We start from the raw sequence: 23,627 nt of genomic DNA, 5'->3' as shown, positions 1-23,627 counted from the left end.
GTCCATTTAGAACAAGGATGAGGGGGAATTTCTTTAGCCAGGGAGTGGCGAAACTGTGGAATTCATTGCCACAGGTGGGTGTGGAAGCCAAGTCATTGGTATATTTAAGGCAGAGGTTGATAAATTATTGATCAATCAGGGCATGAAGGCATATATGGAGAGAAGGCAGGAGATCGGGGCTGAGAGGGAAAATGGATCATCCGATGGAGCAGATTCAATGGTCAAGTTGCCTAATTCTGCTGCTATATCCTATGGTCTTAAGAAATGGGGCAAATGGAATGGACTTGATGAGTAGAGTTGTTGCCTTCTGTGTAGCAATGATTAAATAATTGATTACCACCCACTAAAATAACAAACATATAACAATGGATGACCCAACATCACACCAAACAGTGAGTCATAGAGATAGACTACTTGCACAAGTCCAGTTTGCCCACCTTTGGCCCATATTACTCCAAACCGGGGATACCCAACCACCGACTCCTGGTCAATGGTAGGTGTCCATGGCATAAGAAAGGTTAGGAACCTCTGCTCTAGACCTTTCCTATCTGTGTACTGTCCAAGAGCCTTTTAAGTGTGGTAACTGTTCCTGCTTCTAGCTCTGTGTTGTTCTGTGGGACACAGTGGGCATGCTATGTTAGTGCCAGAATGGGTGACGACACCCAGCCTGTCCTGGGCACATTGGTTGTTAACGCCAATGAGGCATTTCACTGTCTGTTTCACAGGATGGACGAGTCTGAACCATACAACCGCACGGTAGAAGCTGTCCTTGAGGCTGGCACTTTTACAACCTTAAGACCATAGGAAATAGGAGCAGAATGAGGCCATTTGGCCCATTGAGTCTGATTCTCCATTTCATCATGGCTGATCCATTTTCCTGTCATCCCCAGTCTCCTGCCTCCCCCCCCCCCCCATATACCTTCATGCCCTGACCAATCAAGAACCTGTCGACCTCTGCCTTAACTATACATAAAGACTTGGCCTCCACAGCTGCCTGTGGCAAAGAATTCCACAGGTTCATCACTATCTCGCTAAAGAAATTCCTCCTCATCTCCATTCTAAATGGTTGCCCCTCTGTTCTGAGGCTGTGCCCTCTGGTCTTAGACTCCTCCAAGCTTTTGTACCTTCTGTTTGATGGATGGGAGCGTATCCGGCGTGGGTGGGATCTCTGATTTTACTGATAATTGGTGGTATTAGTGCAATCACAGGTGGGGTATGGTGTTCTCCTAAGGGTTGTCAACTGGTGGGTGCAGAGGCTGATCCGGGATCCAGGTAGTCCGGTGGAAGAGTGGTGGCTGTATTTAGTCCTTTGGTTGTCCTGTCTCTCTCTCTCTTGTTATTAGGGGGCATCCCAGTGACGTGGCAGTTAGTGCCACACTATTACAGCTTGGGGCACTGGGGTTCAATTCCAGTGTCCTCTGTCAGCAAATTTCCGTGAGAGCCTGGGTTTCCTCCACGCACTCCGGTTTCCTCCCAAATTCCAAAGACATACCAGCTAATTGGTCATTGTAAATCGTCCTGTGATTGGGCTAGGGTTACATAGGTGGGTGGCTGGGCGGCGCAGCTGAAAGCGCCAGAAGGACCTGCATCTCTAAATAAATAAATAGATAAATAAAATTATCAGATTCAAACTGAATATGTCAGCTCGCGGAGGGAGAAAGAGGAAGATAAACTATCATGGCTCAGGATGGTGCAGAGTGAAGTAACAGTGGGTACTGGAAGATGTCGATGACACTTAATATAATCTGCTATGATATTATGGAATTGTACAGCGCAGATGATCATCGAGCCATTTATGGGTCTCCAATCACATTAACTCCTCTCTAACCTTAGGTCTCTTCAATGCCTATTGAATTCCCATTTAAAAGCAGAATTAGTTCTGCACCAATCACTATGGAGCAGTTATACTCTAAGTTCCAGCAATTCACTGTGTGTAAAATAAAAAGCCCCCCCCCCACCCCGCTGACTGTGATGAAGGCAGATCAGTTTTTACCAAGTGTCTGTAACATCTTTCAGATCTCCTTTCCACTTGACATTCACAGGGCTTCTTCAGAACACTGTGGTTTGGCTATCAACTTCCCCTGCTCCTGTCTCCGCTCCTCCCCAGCTCTCTGCATCTGCTCTGCACTTGTGCGCGCTCTCTCTCTCTATCGCTCTCTCTTTCTCTTGATCTCTCTCAATCTCTCTCTCTCTCTATCGCTCTCTCTTTCTCGATCTCTCTCGATCTCTCTCTCTCAATTGCTCTTTCTTGACTAACCTCGCTCTCTCTTGCTCTCAGTCTTTCGATTGCTCTCTCTCTCTCTCTCTCTCTCTCTCTCGATTGCTCACTCTCTCTCTCTCTCTCTCTCTCTCTCTCGCTCTATCTCTCTTGATCGTTCTCACTCGATCTCTGTGTCCACGGATGGGACCCGGACTGGCTATGAATTACAGTGACAGGTGACCCGATGTTCATCTTCGGGATCCTGTCGCTGTTTTCGTGATCTGTTATTATAATGAGACAACAGGGCGGAATGGCAGTGTCACGGTTACAGTGCTGATGATCGGGGTTCAGTTCTCGTTGCCGCCTGGGAGGAGTTTGTACATTGTCCTCATGACTGCCGAGGTTTTCTCCGTGTGCTCCCGTTTCCTCCCACATTCCAAAGTCAAGTGGATTAGGGTGAGGGCCTGCAATGTTGTGGTGATATTTGCAGGGCTGACCCCAGCACAATCCTGGGACGGTGTCACTCGTTTACACAAATGACACATTTCACTTTGACAAGTGAAGCTGATCTTTAATCTAGATTACTTTTCTTACAGGTGGCCTGGATGCAGTTACCATGCAGTGTGATTGACGAGTTCCATGCTGCCAAATCCGAGTGTATCCAGGGAAACTCTTCCCAGGAGGAAGACGTCAATGGCACTGATGTGAAAGGTATTGGCCTTTCCTTCCTGTCTATCTCAGATGGTCAAGTTTGTTCACATCCTGGAGTGTCTCCTCTGTCCTGTCCCCAGTGTGCTTCCTTCCTGTAACGTAACCACCACCACCCATAGAGACTTGGAGTGGTACAGCACAGACAGAGGCCATTCAACCCACAATATCCTGTGTTCACCCCATTTCCCTACAGCGTCATCCTCCCCACGTACCTATCCAAATGCTTCTTGAAGGATACCTGCCTCAACCACTTCCTCCAGCAGCTCGTTCCACATTCTCACCACCCTCTGTTTGGAAAAGTTGTTCCTCTTTAGGTTTTTTTCTGTCTCACCTTAAACCTATTCTTCTTTCTCTTCTTTTTCAGCCCATCAATCTTGCTGGTACATAGGCCTGAGACTAAGCCCATCGCCCCTGCTGGTACATAGGCCTGAGACTAAGCCCATCGCCCCTGCTGGTACATAGGCCTCAGACTAAGCCCATCACCCCTGCTGGTACATAGGCCTGAGACTAAGCCCATCGCCCCTGCTGGTACATAGGCCTCAGACTAAGCCCATCGCCCCTGCTGGTACATAGGCCTCAGACTAAGCCCATCACCCCTGCTGGTACATAGGCCTGAGACTAAGCCCATCACCCCCGCTGGTACATAGGCCTGAGACTAAGCCCATCACCCCCGCTGGTACATAGGCCTCAGACTAAGCACATCACCCCTGCTGGTACATAGGCCTCAGACTAAGCCCATCACCCCCGCTGGTACATAGGCCTCAGACTAAGCCCATCGCCCCTGCTGGTACATAGGCCTGAGACTAAGCCCATCGCCCCTGCTGGTACATAGGCCTGAGACTAAGCCCATCGCCCCTGCTGGTACATAGGCCTCAGACTAAGCCCATCGCCCCTGCTGGTACATAGGCCTCAGACTAAGCCCATCGCCCCTGCTGGTACATAGGCCTCAGACTAAGCCCATCGCCCCCGCTGGTACATAGGCCTGAGACTAAGCCCATCACCCCCGCTGGTACATAGGCCTCAGACTAAGCCCATCACCCCTGCTGGTACATAGGCCTCAGACTAAGCCCATCACCCCCGCTGGTACATAGGCCTCAGACTAAGCCCATCGCCCCTGCTGGTACATAGGCCTCAGACTAAGCCCATCGCCCCTGCTGGTACATAGGCCTCAGACTAAGCCCATCGCCCCTGCTGGTACATAGGCCTCAGTCTAAAACATTAGAAGGTTGATTGGCATTGTGGCTTCCACTTTCACCGCAAGACTTCATATGTCTTTTAGGTGAAGATCTTTCCTCTTCCAGGGATGAGGAATTTAGAACTTCTGTTGGTGCTTCTGCAGCTCCGGATTTTTAAGGGGTGGTGTAACTAGCCCCATGCTGAACCCTCCTCCTCTCGCAGTGAGGCTTGGGACAGTCCATGGAGGAATTACCTTAAGCCTATGCCCTCAGGTTAGTATAAGGTGGCATATGTTTACTTTGAACTTTATTATTTCCCCTACCCTGGGGAAAAGACTGTGCCCACCCCCCCTGCCCCTGTCTGTGACCTTTCACCTTGTCTATAGCCCAGGAACATAAATAACTTCAGAGAGTAGTGGACTGATCCCAATACATCACGGGCACTTTCCTCCCGCCATCAGGACTACCTCAGAGGCGCTGCCTCGAAAGGCTACACCCATCATTAAATACCCCCTCAATCCAGCCAATGCCATTTTCTCAGGCAGAAGCACAGAAGCCCAAAGTCCCACAACAGCAGGTTCAAGAACAACTACTCCTCTTCAACCAGAGCTGATTTGATTGGAGGAAGAAGAAAGGGAGACTTATCAAAGAGGGAGCTGAAGTAATTCTTTGTAATACCATGGGGCCAATGGTAGCTCTAGTAGTGACACTATAGGGCGTTGGAGTTCAGAGTTCAATTCCAGCATCCTCTGTACGCCAGTTTATATGTCCTTTCTGTTTCCTCTGGGCGCTTTGGCTTCTTCCCACAGTCCAAAGACGTATGGGTTAGTAGGTCGATCGGTCATTGTAAATCGCCCTGTTGTTAGGCTTAAATCAGTGGGTTGCTGGGCAGTACGGCTTGGTGGGCTAAAGGGCCTGATTCGTGCTGTATCACTAAATAAAATAAGGAAGCTCACCAATGCTTCTACTTCCTCAGGAGGCTAACGAAATTTGGCCTGTCCCCGTCGACCCTTACCAATGTTTATCAATGCACAATAGACTTGGTACTGCAACTGATCTGAAGAAACTGCAGAGGCTTGTGTTCACAGCTCAGTACATTACATAACCCTGCCTCCCCTCTCCGGACTCTTTTTAATGCTCAAAGAAGTCACCTTATCTGGATGCAAAATGGCTTCACATAGAAAGATTTTTTATTGTATTTGCCCAGACTGTCTTTTGCATATTATTTGTTTCTCGGTCCTTGCTTGTGGGTAGTTTTTCATAGTGTTTTTTTGTTCTGTGAACGACCGCAAGAAAATGAGTCTCAATATGGTGACGCACTCAAACCTTGATAATAAACTTACATGGAACTTGAATGTTTGCTCTGTCTAACTGCAAGAAATGACGAGAGGGCTGTGGACACAGCCAGCGCATCATCGAAACCAGTCTCCCCTCCGTAGACTCTCTCTTCACTTTCCGCTGCATCAGTAAAGCAGCCAGCTTAATCAAAGATGCCCCCCCCCCCCAGACCTTCTCCCTTATTCCCCATGTCATCAGGCAAAATATACAAAAGCCTGAAAGCATGTACCACCAAGTTCAGGAACAGCTTCGATCCTGATACACACCCCCTGGCGTTACAATCCACCTCATTATGACAATCGACATAGAACGTGAATGAGTACAGCAGAGGGCGGGGGCCTTCGGTCCACGGCGTTGTGCTAACCCATTAGGCTTGTAATTAAATGGAACGAATCCCCTGACATTCATGTGCCAATCTAACCATCTCTTAGAAGTCTCTAATGTAAATGCCTCTACCAGCACTCCAAGCAGTACATTTCCAGCCACCCGCCTCTATCTGTGTTTATATTTAAAAAAAAATGCAACTTGCTCTCATGTCTCCTTTTTAGTTTGAAAAGCATGCTGTCTGGCATTGTACATTTCAATCCTTGGGTGAAAGATACTGCCTGTCTACTCTATCTATATCTCTCACTATCTTATAAGCCTCTATCAGATCTCCGCTCCAGAGAAAACAACCCAAGTTTGGCCAACCTCTCGTTGCAGCACAAGCCCTTTAATCCAGGTAAACCTCTCTGCACCCTCTCCAAAACATTGACATCTCCTCTATCATGGGGCGACCAGAACTGTGTGCAGTACTCTAAACGTGACCTAACTGGAGTTTTATAAAGCTGCAACATAACTTCCTGACTTTTGAACTCAATGCCTCGAATAACAAGGGCAAGCGTGTCATATGCCTCCTTAACCACCCAATCACCAACCTCTGTAGTCACTTTCAGGGAGCAATGGACTTGGACTTCACAATCCCTCTGCCCGTTAACCCTGTTAATGATCTTGGACTTCATCGTTTCCCTGCACTGCACTCTCTCTGTAGCTGTTACTCTTTATCCTGCATTCTCTTATTGTTTTACTTTGTTCTACCTCAATGCACTGGGCAATGATCTGATCTGTATGAACAGTGTGCAAGATGAGCTTTTCAATATATCTCAGTACCTGTGACAATAACATACCAATACCACTTACAGTAGCATCTTCCATCTGGGAGATTGAAAATCTGGCTGAGTGGTGCCATAACAACCTTCTCTCACTCAATGTCAGCAAGACCAAGGAGCTGATTATTGACTTCAGGAGGAAGCTACAGGAGGTCCTTGAGGTTGTCCTCATTGGAGGATCAGAGCTGGAGAGGGTCAGCAACTTTAGATTCCTCAGTGTCATTGAAGAGGACCAGGCTTGGGCCCGGCGCATAAGTGCCATTATGAAGAAAGCATGGCAGTACCTCTACTTCCTTAGGAGTTTGCGGACATTCTGCATGACATCTAAAACTTTGATAAGCTTCTATAAATATGTAGTGGAGATGATATTGATTGGTTGCATTACAGCCTCGTTTGAAAACACTAGTACCCTTGAATGGAAAATCCTACAAAAAGTAGTGGATACAGCCCAGGCCATCACGAGTAAAGCCCTCCCCACCATTGAGCACATCTACATGGAGCGCTGTCGCAGGAAAGCAGGGTCCATCGTCAGGGCCCTCCAGTACCCAGCACATGTTCTCTTCTTGCTGTTGCCAGCAGGAAGCAGGTACGGGAGCCACAGGACCCATACCACCAGGGTCAGGAACAGTTACTACCCCTCAACCATCAGGCTCTTGAACCAAAGGGGATAGCTTCATTCAATTTCACTCACCCCAACACTGAACTCTCCCACAACCAATGGGCTGACTTTCAAGGATTCTTCATCTCATGTTCTCGATATTTATTTATTTCATTTTGCATTTGCAGTTTGTTGTCTTCTGCACTCTGGTTGAACGCCCAAGTTGAGTGGTCTTTTATCGAGTCTGTTATGATTATTATTATTCTATAGATGTATTGAATATGCCCACAGGATAATGAATCTCAGTGTTGTATATGGTGACATATATGTACCTTGATAATAACTTTACTCTGAACTTTGAGTGGACGTGTAGAATCTTGGATCAAAGGGCACAGTCTCAGAATTGAAGATTGTTTCTTTAGAACAAAGATGAGGAGGAATTTCTTTAGCCCGAGGCTGGTGAATCCGTGGAATTCATTGCCACAGGCAGCTGTGGAGGCCAAACCACTGGGTATATTTAAAATGGAGGTTGATAGGTTCTTGATTAATAAGGGTGTCAAAGGTTACAGGGGAAAGCAGGAGAATGGGGATCAACCATGATGGACTGAATGGCCTGATTCTGCTCCTGTATTATTGCCCATTGCGGTAAGGGAGCATCTGTAAGTGCAGAGGTGATTTGTGCTTCCTGTCTGAATATGGTCTTTCTTTCAGGTTGTCCCACAGTCTGGAATTTCATGATCTGCTGGCCTAGAAGCGTCATCGGGGAGGTGGTCATCAGCTCCTGTCCGAGTATCCTGCGTCCCTACTTAACTCGTCAAGGTAAACTTCGATCCTTCTTGCTTTCATCACTGTTTCCAGCTCAGGTTCCAATTCATTTATTGATCATGCGTACAACCAAACATGCAATGAAATGTACCATCTGCGTTAACAACCATCACACCTTGTAGTGTGCTGGGGGCAGCCCGCAAGTATCGCCATGCATTCCTGTGCCAGCATAGCTTGCCTACCATGTTCCGCCAGAACAACAAAAACAGAAGAAAACAAGACAAAAATGCCCCCTTTCCACTCCTTCTGACCTGGGACCGAGACTTTCCAAACCTAACACTAACCGACTTGACCTCCGGGATCGGTGGCGTTGACCGCGGAACTCAAGCTGCTGTCCAGACACTTCATTCATTACCCTCTCTAGCTCACCTTCATCTATATCCCTAAATCCTAACATGACCCCTAACTACTTATGCCCTTCCCAAAACCGTCCCTACGAACCAAAACTTTTTCTTGACTCCCTCAAAGTCTTGATATCTGCTTGCACTTCTCCTTCTCACCTTAAATACATGACCCGTACTACTAGACTTTGCATACTTGGGAAGGATACTGACTGTAGCACACACACACAAAATGCTGGAGGAACTCAATAGGTCAGGCAGCATCTGTGGAAGGGAATAAGCAGTCAACATTTCAGACTGAGGCCCTTCATCAGTACTGGGAGCAGAAGCCAGAATAAGAAGCTGGGAAATGGGGCAAGCTGACAGGCAATAGGTGAGACCAGGTGAGAGGGAAGGTTAGTGGGGTGAGGGTGGAGGGATGAAGTAAGAAGCTAAGAGGGGATAGGTGGAAGAGATAAAGGGCTGAATAATAAGGAGTCTAATAGGAGAAGACCAGGGACCATGTTTGTCATCTCCTATTCCACCTGGGTATCCACCCTGATGGCAGGAACATCGATTTCTCTAACTTCTTGGTAATCTCTTCCTTTCCTCTCTTCCCTCCGTCCTTCTCTCTTTCTCCATTCCTCATTCTTGTTACCTTCTCACCCTCTCTCCTCATCTGCCTACCTCCTCCCTCTGATCCTCCTCCTCCTTCCTTTCTTCCATGGTCCACTCTCCGCTAACACTCACCTTAAAGTTATCCCCTCTAGAATTGAGCATTTCTGCGCTGGGTTAGGAACCTACCCTATCCATGCAACTTATAATTTTACAAACATCCATCAGGCCTCTCCTCAGCCGCCACCATTCCAAAGGAACCAACCCAACTTTGCCCAGCTTCACCCTATACCATCATCACGGTGAATCTCTCCAGAGCCTCTACACCCTGCAATGATGGGGCTCTTGATATGGCCTAACTAGAGTCTTATAAAGTTGCAACAGAACTTCCTAACTCAGTGCCTCAACTAAGAAAGGCGTATGTCTTATTAACCATCCTATCAACCTGTGTGGCTACTTTTCAAGATTCAAGACTGGTTTAATGTCATTTCCTCTACACGAGTGTAAGGAGAACAAAATAATTGCTATTCTGGATCTGATGCAGCACAAAAAACCACGAGATAAAGAACAAATAAAAATAATAATAATAAATACAATAAATATAAATACATAAGATACTTATATACTTAGATAGATTGTATGTCCATAAAGTGACCTAGGCTCTACGTAGATTGACGGGAAATGATAAAGTAGTGGTGGAGTTAGTGGGTGGAGATGTTGATCAGCCTTACTGCCTGGGGGAAGTAATTGTTTTTGAATCAGGTGATCCTGGAGTGAATGCTTTGAGATATGTACCTGGACCCCCATATCTCTGTATATCAATGCTGTTAGATGTCAATGTCCTATGTAGAACAGCACAGCACAGTACGGGCCCTTCAGCCCACAATGTTGTGCCAACCTTTTAACCTACCATAAGAGCATTCTAACCCATCGCTCCTACATAGTCCTCCATTTTTCTATCATCCGTGTACCTATTTAAAAGTCTCTTTAATGCCCCTAATGTATCTGCCTGTACCACTATCACTGTCAGGACATTTCATGCACCCCCCACCCCCTGACTTGCCCCCTACTTTTCTCCAATCACCGTAAATTTATGATCCCTGGTATTAGCCATTTTCATCCTGGGGAAAAAAGTCTCTGGCTATCCACTCAATCTATGCCTCTTATCATTTTGAGCACCTCTAACAAGTCACTTCCCCTCCTCCTTCACTCTAAAGAGAAAAGCCTGAGCTTTCTCTAGCTGTCTCTAATCTCTAATCCAGGAAGCACTCTGGTAAATTGCATCTGCCCCCTCTCTGAGGTTTCCACATCCTTCCTATAATGAGGCGACCAGAACTGAGCACAACACTTTCCATTTGTGTTGGATCTCCCAAAGTGCAACACCTCAGATTAAACTCCATTTGCCACTTCCCTGCCCATATCGGTCACTGTTCTATCTCCTGCTGCATCCTTTGGCAAACATCTATGCAATCAACAATATCACCACGTTCTGTGTCTTCTGCAAACTTGCCCATCCTATCTCACTTTCATCCAAATCAATTGACCGACAGCAGCAATGATCATGCAGCCATCTCGACTCCTACTGCGCCCAACGTGGGGATTGAATACAGGTCACCGGAGCTGTGAGGCAGCGACTCTACCCACTGCGCCACTGTCCACTGTGCTAAAATGAGCTTGTGCGGTAAATTCAACTGCATTACCACATATCTTAAACTAATAATAATACAAATACAAATACTTTATTGTCACCAGACGATTGATACTAGAGCGTACAATCACCACAGCGATATTTGTTTCTGCGCTTCATGCTCCCTGAAGTACAAATCAAAGTAAATATAATAAAAAATTAAATTATAAATCATAATTTGAAAATAGAAAAGGGAAAGTTAAGGTAGTGCAAGTCAGGTCTGGATATTTGGAAGGTACGGCCAGATCCGGGTCGGGATCTGTTCAGCAGTCTTACCACAGTTAGAAAGAAGCTATTCCTGGCCGTAAGAATCTTTGTGCTCCTGAACCTTCTCCCGGATAATAATAATAAAAAATAATACCTTATTTACAGAGCACTTTTCATGCAGGTGATGTAGTTCAGAGCTTTTCAATGGGATAAAGTGCATGCTTGTCAGGAGTTTGCACGTTCACCCCGTGCCAGTGTGGGTTTCCTCCAGGTGTCCCAGTTTCCTCATGACATGTGACGAGGGTTAGTGAGTTGTGGGCATGCTATGTTGGCACTGGAAGGGTAATGACGCTGTGGGTTGCCCAGCCCAACCCTCGTTGATTTGATTTGACGTGACACAGTTCACTGTGTGTATCAAGGTTACGATGTACACGTGACAAAGAGAAGTTAATCTTGCCGAAAAGCAATGAGCGGATTTATTGAGATTTATTGGATAGTTTCTGCTGCCTACAGGCCATCCTTGTTTGTTCGTTTCTCTTCAATCCTGCACTCACCTCTTGTGGTTTTTCAGGTATGCTGTACCGAAACTGCACAGCAAACGGGTGGAGTAACGTAACCCCCGATGTCTGGGACACTTGCAAATTACTGGACGAATTTTCGGAATCCAGCAAGGTGCCTGTTCTTTAAGAAGCCTTTGATAGTTGACATTTGGCCATAAAACCTGTAACATAGAAACCTGCAGGCCCTTTGGTCCACAATATTGTGCTGATCTTTTAGCCCACTTCATGGTCAATCTAACCCTTCCCTCCCAGGTAAACCTCCATCTTTCATCCATCCATGTGCTTATCTAAGAGTTTCCTAATGTATCTGCTCTACCAAACCCTCGACAGTGTATACCAGCACTCTCTGCATAGTAACATTCCTCCTATACTTCCCTCCAAGCCTCAGAGTTATGCCCCTCATATTCTCTCTGGTTCCATCTGTTGAATGGGAATCAGAAAAGCTTACAATCCTGGAGTCCTAGGACCAGGCCTTTTAGCCCAACTTACCTGTGCGTGGACAGTACCTCACTCTACTTTAATTTCCAGCCCTTGTCCCACAGCTTTAAGTACCATGGCTTTTCAAGTGGTCTTCTAAATACCACTCCAATGTCTTTCTTCCTCGGGAAACTTTGCTTTTGTTGACGGATTTCCTTAATTTCCCACACGACTGGTCTCTCCCTCCCCTCTCGCCTGGTTCTCGCCTTTCATCCCACTGTCCTTGTCAATTTTTGTCATTCCACTCACTCCAATGGGACCCTAACACCACTCACACCTTCCCCTTCCCTCCTCCCTGCTTTCTACCACGACCGATCTCTTCATGTCTCCTTTGTCTACTCACGCTGACTGTCCAACGGTCTGTTTAGAGTTGTTATTGGACCTGCCACAACCACTTCCTCTGGCAACTCGTCCTGCCCTGCAGTTTCCTATCAAATTTCACCTTAACCCAATGTCCTCCAGTTCATCAAGCAAAAGTAAATGACTGTGTATGTTCTATCTTTGCCTCACATGATTTTATTATACCCCTTAATACCTCAGTCTCCCTACGCTCCAAGGAATAAAGTCCTATCCTGTCCTTGTGTCTTGCCAGTGTTCTTGTAAACCTTTTGTCCAGTTTCATAGAATCTTTCCTATAATGGCGTGACCGAAACTGAACACTATACTCTGAGCAACACACACAAAATGCTGGTGGAACGCAGCAGGCCAGGCAGCATCTGTAAGGAGAAGCACTGACGACGTTTCGGGCCGAGACCCTTCGTCAGGACTAACTGAAAGGAAAGATAGTAAGAAATTTGAAAGTAGGAGGGGATGGGATGAAGCTAAGAGCTGGAAAGGAGATTGGCAAAAGGGATACAGAGCTGGAGAAAGGAAAGGATCATGGGACGGGAGGCCTAGGGAGAAAGAAGGGGGGAGGGCAGCACCAGAGGGTGATGGAGAACAGGCAGAGTGATGGACAGAGAGAGAAAAAAAAGAGGGGGGAAAAAGACAACTAAATATATCAGGGATGGGGTAAGGAGGGGAGGAGGGGCATTAATGGAAGTTAGAAAAGTCAATGTTCATGTCATCAGGTTGGAGGCTACCCAGACGGAATATAAGGTATTATTCCTCCAACCTGAGCGTGGCTTCATCTTGACAGCAGAGGAGGTCTGAGTGTGGCCTCACTAACGTTCCTGTACAATCACATCATCCTTGCCCTGGCTGATGACGGCCAGCTGGCCAGAAGCCTTCTTCACCACCCTATTTACCTGTAACGCCACATCCAGAGAACCACGTACCTGAACTGCAAGGTTTCTCGGTTCGACCACACTCCCCAGGGACGTACCGTTCACCATTGTCCGCTGTTTAGTTTTAATAGAATTGTTGTGTTGTTGCCAGTACAGTGAAGAACATTGCCATCCACACAGATCATTTCGTCATGTCAGTGTGTAGATGCAGTACCAGGGAAAGGAGTAACAGTTACACGGAAAGCACAGTGCAGGTAGACAATAAGGTGCAAGACAATGAGGTAGATTGTGAGGTGAAGAGTCTAGGGAACTGACATACCTGAGCTATACTAGGGAACCGTTCAATAGTCTTGTAACAGTAGGATAGAAGCTGCCTTGAGCCTTGTCGTTAGTGCATTCTGGCTTTTGTATCTTCTGCCCGATGGGAGAATGCCCAGAGTGAGTGGGGTCTTTGATCGCCAAGGCAGCAAGTCCATGGAGGGGAGGCTGGTTTCTGTGATGTGCCGAGCTGTGTCCACAACCCCCTGTAGTTTCTTGTAGTCATGGGCAGGGTAGTTGCTGTTCTAGGCATTAGGCGTCCAGATAGGGTGCGTTCTGCGGTGCCTTTTGGTAGAAATTGGTATGGGTCAAAAGGGTCATGCCAAGTATCTTTAGCCTCCTAAGCAAACAACGGCACTGGAGAGCCTTTCCTTTGGCTGTGGTTGGACTGGCATAGATATTCACACCTAGGAAGTTAAAGCTTTCAACCCTCTCATCTTCAACACTGTTGACATTGCCCATCCCCTTGCCCCTGACTTCCTGAAGTCCATGGTCACCTGTGGTCACAGATTCTACCTCAAAATTGCTCCAATTTTGCACTCCTTATTTTTTGTATTTCTTATTGGAACTTATAGCAATTTTTTAATGCATTGCTCTCAACTGAAGCTGCAAAACAAGAAGTTTCACGACATATTCCTTTCTTTTTAAATCTTTTTATTAATTTTAAACAAACATAAATGAAACATGAATACAAAGTGTTTGAGAGTACATAATTAATAGTTTAAATAGACATTCAGATATATAATAATAAAAATATATAACCTCCCAAACTCATAACATTGATGAACAAAGAAATAAAAAGAAAAAAAAAGACCCCAGAAAGAAAAGAGAAAAAAAAACACTAACCAACATGGGCCATTGAATAATGTTAAGTACATATACAGTAGTGCCAATAACTCCGAACCTCCATCCAAATAATTAAGGATAATATAAGTAAGGTTTAGGAAAAGACAATTCAACTCATATGAAAATGTTGAATAAATGGTCTCCAAGTTTCTTCAAATTTAACTGAAGGGTCAAAAACAACACTTCTAATTTTTTCTAATTGAGAAAACCACTGAAATATAGTTGGAGGATTAATTTCTTTCCAATTCAATAGAATAGATCTTCTAGCCATTAGTGTAACAAATGCAATCATTCGTCGAGATGAAGAGTATAGATATTATCCACCATTGGTAAACCAAATATTGCAGTAAAAGGATATGGTTGGATATTAATATTCAGAACTCTTGAAATAATACTGAAAATATCTTTCCAGTAATTTTGTAAACAAGGACAAGACCAAAACATATGGGTTAATGAGGCAACATCAGAATGACATCTGTCACAGGTTGAATTAACATAAGAATAAAATCGAGCAAGTTTATCCTTAGACATATGAGCTCTATGTACAACCTTAGATTGTATTAGAGCATGTTTAGCACAAATAGAGGACAAATAGCTAATAGTAAAATTTTCTCCCATTGCTCAATGGATATAAGACAATGAAGTTCTTCTTCCCATTCCTTCTTAATTTTTTCTGATACATCTGACTGTATATTCATAATCATATTATAAGTTACAGCTACTAAACCATTTTGACAAGGATTCAGAGCTAAAATTCTTTCCGTAATGTCCAATTCACGACATATTCCAGTGACGATAAACCTGATTCTGATACCCCAGTGACGTCAGAAAACTCATTAACTATCCTTGTACATTCTCGTCCAGCTTGGTGATCTAGATGACAAACAGCACCTGTCACTCTGAAACATCTGCAGTCTTAATGACAGCCTTATTTCATGCATCATCACCTCAAACATCTAGATGAATATTATTATGTAAAGATGTTAGAACAGGCTTAACTTGAATGAAGGAAATATATAATTCGTCAAGTCTCGAGTATTACAGTGACAAGACCAGCTTGATAGATGCATCTAATGGAGTTGAAGAGCTCTCGAGATTGAACAAGTTCAGATTCTCATAAATGTACACAGTGTTCACCTCATTAGGTACACGTGTATACCTGCTCCTTAATGCAAATATCTAATCAGTCAATCTTGTGACACCAACTCAATGCATAAAGGCATACAGATATAGTCAAGAGGTTCAGTTGTTGTTCAGACCAAACATCAGATTGAGGAAGAAATATGATTTAAGTGACTTTGACCCTGGAATGATTGTTGGTGTCAGATGGGGTGGTTTGAGTATCTCAAAGTGCTGATTTCCTGGGATTTTCATATATGACAGTCTCTAGAGTTTACAGAGAATGGTGTGAAAAAACATCCGTTGAGAGGCAGTTCTGTGGGTGAAAATGCCCCGTTAGCGAGGGCGGTCAGCAGAGAATGGCCAAACGGAATCTGGAGCAAAGCAACAAACTGCTGAAGGAAGTCAGCAGGTCGAGCAGCATCCCTGGAGGTAGAAGAATCAAAGTGAGTTCAGAATCACTACAGACTTACCACGGACAACACTAAGTGGCTGCATCTGGTATAGAGGGTCCCTTTGTTGTTTTGCAGCAGCGGTACAGTGCAATAAATAATAAAATATCATAAATTACAATAAATAAATAAAATAAGTAGTGCAAAAAGAGAACAAAAAAAAGTGAGGAAGTGTACATGGATTCTTTGTCCATTCAGAAATATAATGAAGGAGGAGAAGAAGCTGTTCCTAAAGCATTGAGTGCACATCTTGAGGATCCTGTACCTCCTCCTTGATGGTAGTAATGGGATGAGGGCATGTCCCGGATACTGAAGGTTGCTCGTATGGATGCGGTCATCTTGAGGCATGGCTTTTGAAGATGTCTTTGATGGTCGGGAGGCTTGTGCCCACAATGGAGGTGGCTGAGTTTACAACCCTCTGCAGCTTTGTGCAGTGGCCCATCCACACCAGGTGATGATGCCATCCAAACTTCCTAGAGATGTGACCTCTTTGGATGGTGGAACAGGCTCAATTAGTCAACAAGTCTGGCGGGCAGGTTTGCTACAGCTGTTGGGGAGGGTTTAAACTAGTTTGGCAGGGGGGTGGGAATCAGAATGTGAGTGCAGAGATTCGGGTAAAAGGACAAGGGCATTATGCTATGTGTTCTGAGTTGGTGAGGAAGGACAGGCAGGGAACAAAACATAAATGTAGCCAGTTAGAGGGGTTGAAATGTGTCTATTTCAATGCTAGGAGTATTAGGAATAAAGGGGATGAACTTAGAGCATGGACCAGTATGTGGAACTATGACGTTCTGGCCGTTACTGAAACTTGACTGGAGGAAGTGCAGGATTGGCTGATGCAGGAATGGGAGTTGAGGTGTTTTAAAAGGAGTAGGATGGGAGGTAGAAATGGGCCGGGGGAAGGAGTAGCATTACTGGTCAGGGATAGTATCACAGCTGTAGAAAGGGAGGATGCTGCAGAGGGAGTGTCCACTGAGTCAGTGTGGGTGGAAGTCAGAAATAGGAAGGGATCAGTCACTGTGCTGGAAGTAGTCTACAGGCCCCCAAATAGCCCTCGGGACACAGAGGAGCAGATAACCAGGCAGATTTTAGAATGGAGCAGGAAATCCAGGGTAGTAGTTCTGGGTGATTTCAACTTCCCTTATATTGACTGGCACCTCCTGAGTGCAAGGGGGATAGATGGGGTTGAATTTGTCAGGTGTGTTCAAGAAGGATTCCTGACACAGTATGTGGACCGGCGGACGGGAGGAGAGGCCATACTGGATCTAGTTCTGGGTAATGAACCTGGTCAGGTGACAGACCTCTTGGTGGGGGAGCATTTTGGTGAGAGTGACCACAACTCCCTTAGCTTCAGCATAGCTCTGGAAAGGGATACAAACAGACAAAATGGGAAAGTGCTTAACTGGGGAAGGGCTAACTTTGAAGGGATGAGGCAGGAACTAGCAAGAGCAAATTGGAAACAGATGTTCAAAGGGGAAAGCACACAAGTAATGTGGAGGAAGTTTAGGGACCACTTGAGCTGGGTTCAGGATAGGTTTGTCCCACTGAGACAAGGAAAAAATGGTGGGGAAAGGGAACTGTGGCTGACGAAACATGTGAGGCAACTCATCAAGAGGAAAAAGGAAGCATATGTTAGATATAGGAAGCAGGAAGTAGGAGGGGCTATGAGAAATATAGGGTAGCCCGGAAGGAGTTTAAGAAAGGATTTAGGAGAGCTCGAAGGGGGCATGAGAAGGCCTTGTCTTGTAGGATTAAGGAGAACCCCAAGGCGTTCTGTGCAAATGTGAAGAACAGAAGGATGAGGAAGAATGAAGGTGGGGCTGCTGAAGGATAAAGAAGGCAACATTTGCCTGGAGGCGGAGGAGTTGGGGAGGTCCTAAATGAATACTTTGCTTCAGTATTCACAAGTGAAAAGGACCTTGATCAGGGTGAGGTCGAAATAGAGCAGGTCCGTGTGGTGGACAATGTGGAGATTAAGGAAGAAGTGTTGGATCTTCTTAAAATCATCAAGATTGATAAGTCCCCAGGGCCAGATGTAAAATACCCCAGGCTGCTGTGGGAAGTGAGAGAAGAGATCGCTGGAGCAGTAGCTATGATCTTTGAATCCTCTTTGGCTGCAGGGGAGGTGCCGGAGGATTGGAGAATGGCAAATGTAGTTCTCTTGTTTAAAAAAAGGTAATAGGGGAGAATCCTGAAAACTATAGACTGGTGAGTCTCATGTCAGTGGTCTGCAAATTATTGGAAAGGATTTTTAAGGATAGGATCTATGAGCATTTGGAGAAGTACAGTCTATTCATGGATAGTCAACATGGCTTTGTGAAGGGAAGGTCGTGGCTCATGAGCCTAATTGAGTTTTTTGAAGAGGTAACAAAAGAAATTAATGAGGGTAGGGTGGTAGATGTGGTCTGCATGGATTTTAGCAAGGTATTTGACAAGGTGCCCCACGAGAGACTCATCCAGAAAGTCATGAGGCATGGGATCAGAGGAACCTTGGCTGTTTGGATAAAAAATTGGCTTACAGGAAGAAAGCAGAGGGTAGTAGTGGAGGGAAAGTATTCTGCCTGGAGGTTGGTGACTAGTGGAGTGCCACAAGGATTTGTCCTGGGACCCCTGCTCTTTGTGATTTTTATAAAATGACCTGGATGAAGAGGCGGAAGGATAGGTGAGTAAGTTTGCGGATGACACGAAGATTGGAGGAGTTGTGGATGGAGCTGTGGGTTGTCGAAGGTTACAAGAGGATATAGACAGGATGCAGAGTTGGGCAGAAAAGTGGCAGATGGAGTTCAATCCAGATAAGTGTGAGATGATGCATTTTGGAAGGACAAACCAGAAGGCTGAGTACAGGGTTAATGGTCGGTTGCTTAAGAGTGGGGATAAACAGAGGGACCTTGAAGTTCAAATCCATACATCCCTCAAAGTCGCTGGACGGGTTGATAGGGTAGTTAAGAAGGCCTATGGGATACTAGGCTTCATTAACAGGGGGATTGAGTTCAAGAGTAGAGAGGTCATGTTGCAACTCTACAAATCTCTGGTGAGACCGCACTTAGGGTATTGTGTTCAATTCTGGTCACCTCATTATAGGAAGGATGTGGAAGCAATGGAGAGGGTGCAGAGGAGATTTATCAGGATGTTGCCTAGATTGGAGAACAAGTCATATGAAGCAAGGTTAGCAGAGCTGGGACTTTTCTCTTTGGAGCATAGAAGGATGAGAGGGGACTTGATAGAGGTCTACAAGATTATGAGAGGCATAGATAGGGTGGATAGTCAGTACCTGTTTCCCAGGGCACCAATAGCAAACACCAGAGGGCATATGTACAAAATTAAGGGAGGGAAGTTTAGGGGAGACATCAGGGGTAAGTTTTTTTACACAGGGTTGTGGGTGCCTGGAATGACTTGCCAGGAATGGTGGTGGAGGCTAAAACATTAGGGGTATTTAAGAGCCTCTTGGACAGGCACATAGATGAAAGGAAAATAGTGGGTTATGGGGTAATGTGGGTTTAGTACTTTTTTTTAAGGATTATATGGGTCAGCACAACATGGAGGGCTGAAGGGCCTGTACTGTGCTGTAGTGTTCTATGGTTCTAGAGTCTAACTGCTCTCTAACTTGTACTCTTCTCTGAAACAACTTGCTTGTTTGACATGACACACCTTTGAAAATGTATTTTTATCATTCAACTAGGTTTCCTCGCTTCTCTTCTTGAAACAAGTGTACACTGCCGGATATGCAACATCCATAATTGCCTTGGTTTCTGCTATTATAATCTTCACGGCCTTCAGGTAAGAGCTTTGAAACATTTACTATTGTGACTTCAGGGATCAGCTTTATTTGCCATATACATTCACATGTATTAGGAATCTGTTGCAGTATGTTGGCATGACATGTAACAAAAGACAACATTAAGTAATTATAAAGAATAAAAAACATATAAAATATAAAGTTCAGGGTTAAAGTACGGATCCGGAATAAAATGTGCATAGACGCATAAATACCAGCATGTATTTACAATGTAAACAGCCTTATAAAAAGTGGTTTAAAGTGTTATCAGTGCAGTGACTGGGGTAATAGAGAGGAGTGGGGTGAGTAACTAGAATGGTTGATCAAATTAATTGCTTGGGGGAAAAAACTTTTAGGATAGTATGAGATTTTTGTTTCAATAGCCCAGTCGCACTTTTCAGAAGGGAGCTTTTGGAAAAGGCAGCTTGCAGGATGGGACATGTCCGCAATGATTTTTCCAGCCCACTTGTTTATCGGCAGCGATGGTAGACTGCAGACAATGGCCTGACAGTTTTTGTACGTTGTGAGAGGATGCTGCACCAACCAGACAGTAATAGCTGATGTGAGGATACTCTCCATGTTGGCAGTGCAGAATTGCTCTTGTTCAATGCATCTCATGTGTGACTAATTACGTGTCTCTCCCCACTCAGGAAATTGCACTGCACTCGGAACTACATCCACGTGAACTTCTTTATCTCCTTTATCCTCCGAGCGATGTCGTCCTTCATCAAGGACATTGTCTTGTTCTCCAGCAATGACAACCGCTGCGCTGCTCCCACGGTATGATCTCCCTCTGCATCTTACCGATGATGGGATTTCCACATTTACCAGAACCGAGACTCTGTCAGTCGGAAGGTTCCACAGCTTCTATTCGGATGTTGTAGAGTTTCTCCCCAGGGAACCAGTTGACACTTGGAGCATTGTGTTCATTTCCAGTCACCTGGTTATAGGAAAGATTTAAGAGAATGAGGAATTTAGAAGAATGAGAAGGATCTCATTGAAACCCATTGAATATTGAAAGGCCTAGATTGAGTGGACATGGGGAGGATGGTTCCATTAGTGGGGAGTCTAGGACCAGAGGACACAGCCTCAGAATAGAAGGGTGTCCCTTTGGAACAGATGTGAGGAGGGTGAGACATCTGAGGAGCCAGATGGTGGGGCATCTCTGGAATTCATTGCCACAGACAGCTGTGGAGGACAAGTCATTGGGCATATTAATATTGGAGGCTGATGGGCTCTTGATTAGTCAGGGTATCAAAGGTTATGGGGAGAAGGCAGGAGATTTGGGCTGAGAGGGATAGTATGTCAGCCATGATGGAATGGTGGAGCAGACTCAATGGGCCAAATGGCCGAATTCTGCTCCTGTGTCTGATGGCCTTATGGTCTTGGGATCTGGAAGCTTCAGGAAGGTGCAGGGGAGATGTACCGCCTGAATCAGGGAGCACGTCTTATGAGGATAGGTTGAGTGAGCTCGGGCTTTTCTCATTGGAGGATGAAAGGTGACTTGATAGAGGTGTACAAGATGATAAGACGCACAGAGAAAGCAGACAGCCAGTGGCCTTTTCCCAAAGGTAGCTAATACCAAAGTTCAAAGTAAAGTTATTATCAAAGTACACACATCACCATAGATTCGTCAACCCTGAGATTAATTTTCTTGTGGGCATACTCAATAAATCCATAACAGAATCAATAAAAAAAACCACACCAACTTGGGCATTCAACCGGTGTGCAAAAGTCAACAAACTGCAAATACAAAAACAAAGAAATAATAATAATAATAAATAAATAAATAAGCAATAAATATTGAGAACATGGGAGTGCTGGAAAGTGAGTCCATAGGTTGTGGGAACATTTCAGTGATGGGGCAAGTTATCCCCACTGGTTGAAGAGCCTGATGGTTGAGGGATAATAACAAGATGGCGACGGTGATGATTGGTGACGTTCCGTGGGCTGCAGACAGTAGTTTTAATACCAGAGAGCATCTGTTGAAGGTGAGTGGAGCAAGTTTATTGGGGATGTCAGGGGGTAGGACGTTTACAGAGAGTGGTGGGTAGTGGAATGTGCTGCTCTATTAGGGTGGTGTTAGAGGCAAATGCGTTAGATATATTTTAAAAACCCTTCGGTAGGCACATTTAGAAAAATGGAGGTTTATGGGCTGTGCAGGAGGGAAGGGTTAGATTGATCCTGGAGTCGGTTTATATTGGCTGTCACAACCGATAAGTGCTGTTGTGTTCTCTGTGCCTTCGTCAGTCAAGGTTGACACAGAACATAGTTTCCTCATTAAACTAGCGATTAGGGTTACGAAGGTTGGTTCAAGGGCCACGTTGTTGAAGGGATGTAGCTGTAGTTGAACATGGTCGTGTGGGACTTCAGGCTTCGGTACCTCGTGCCCGCTGTCCGCTGCGAGAAGGTGGCACGACCCAGGTGGTGAGGGTGTTTGATGGTGGACGCTGCTCTCTTTGAGGCAGCGCCTCCTGGTGGTGGGGAGGGATGTGCCTGTGGTGTATTGGGCTGAGGCCACTGCACACCCTCTGTGACAGGGTGAGGACCATGAGGTGGGTGGCCCAGTGTAACTCACTGCTCGTCTTCTGGCCCTGCAGGTCACGTGCAAAGGAGCCATTGTGTTCTTTCATTTTAGCATTCTGGCTAACAGCTCGTGGTTTCTGGTGGAAGGGCTGTACCTGCAGTTGCTGCTCAGCCTCACCTTCGTGTCCCACACCAAGTACTTCTGGTGCTACTGCCTGATCGGCTGGGGTTGGTACTTCCAGTCTTCTTTCCTGCTTCGGGGCTTGGGGGGACGGTGGTGGTTCGCTCGCCTTGGGAGGGGCCGGAGCATTTATTTCTCTTGTGAAAGCCGGGGTGGGATGTGATTTCTGTGTCAGGGTAGGTTAGCGGTTAGCTCAATGCTTTGCAGCACCAGCTGTAAGATTGGGGGGGGAGGGTTTCAAACCCCACGACTGTCAGTAAAGAGTTTGTCACTGTGTGGATTTCCACCAGCTGCTCCTTTCAAAGACGTACGGGTGAGGGTCAGTAAGTTGGCTCTGGAAGCCTGGCCACTCTTGTGGGCTGCCCCCAGATCCATCCTCACTGACAAAAGACACACATTTCACTGTCCATGTGACAAGAAGAACTAATCATTTTCTTAAAAATCTAATCTTCCTTCACAATTCAAATCAGTAAAGATTTTGACCAGTTCTTGATCATTAAAGCAGCACACATTGGCAGAGAAGGGGAGCAGGGGAAGTTTTATACAACTTTTGAATGAAGAAGATCGGCTGGCTGTCCCCAACTTCCCTGGCTACCACTCTCCTCATCCCCTTAAACTATCTTCACTCTTCAGAGCAACCCAAGCAAAGGGGTGGAGCTAAGACAGGGGTACGAGCATGGGACAGGGACGACAGCATTCAGGGAGGGGGAAAAATGTCAGCTACTAGTGCCCGATTCTAACTGCTGGATAGCAGTGACAAATATCCAATCAGAAAGCTGTGGCATTGCACAATGACTCTTCCCTGATCAGATTTTCACGTCTTCCTCACAACAGGTACACCGAGTGTTGTAGTAACAATCTGGGTCATCCTAAAGAGGTTTACTGACAATGTACGGTAAGTGAAAATTATTTCTAAAAGCAGATTCTATGCTGGTGAGCTTTTTTTGCATGATGCATCACATTACACTACATAAGTGATTTCACACCTTCTGGTATCTGAGAATGGAATTACAAAAATTTTCAGGTAACGGTGGGTAATGTTTGGGCATCACGGTCGTGTAGGATTCAACTCAGCTGTCTGTAAGGAGTTTGTACGTTATCCCTGAGCCTGTGTGGGTTTCCCCCCGATAGGCTGGATAGATACCTCTCACAGTATCAAGATCTGAAAGATCACAGCACATTCACGGAGGCTTCAATAAGAAAAGTTCTAATCTGCTTGACCTCTCCCCGTAACTCAGTCACTGATCGACCTCTCCCCGTAACTCAGTCACTGACCGACCTCTCCCCGTAACTCAGTCACTGACCGACCTCTCCCCGTAACTC

At 45.6% G+C, this 23,627-nt stretch overlaps 1 protein-coding gene across 1 annotated transcript in view; it reads left to right on the top strand.

Moving 5' to 3' along the window:
• The window catches only part of LOC132395318 (vasoactive intestinal polypeptide receptor-like), a 68,219-nt gene that overhangs the window by 12,724 nt on the left and 31,868 nt on the right, over positions 1-23,627 (top strand). The window contains exons 2-8 of the mRNA XM_059971731.1: positions 2,797-2,911; positions 7,882-7,989; positions 11,396-11,496; positions 19,502-19,599; positions 20,248-20,377; positions 22,198-22,351; positions 23,139-23,199. Of these exons, the coding sequence (XP_059827714.1) occupies positions 2,797-2,911; positions 7,882-7,989; positions 11,396-11,496; positions 19,502-19,599; positions 20,248-20,377; positions 22,198-22,351; positions 23,139-23,199 (767 nt within the window). The remainder of the gene's footprint in view (positions 1-2,796; positions 2,912-7,881; positions 7,990-11,395; positions 11,497-19,501; positions 19,600-20,247; positions 20,378-22,197; positions 22,352-23,138; positions 23,200-23,627) is intronic.

The sequence above is a fragment of the Hypanus sabinus genome, chromosome 6 (genome assembly GCF_030144855.1).
Source record: "Hypanus sabinus isolate sHypSab1 chromosome 6, sHypSab1.hap1, whole genome shotgun sequence".
NCBI lineage: Eukaryota > Metazoa > Chordata > Chondrichthyes > Myliobatiformes > Dasyatidae > Hypanus > Hypanus sabinus.
Note: the sequence above shows the minus strand (reverse complement) of the source record. Positions and strands in the feature narration are given on the sequence as shown.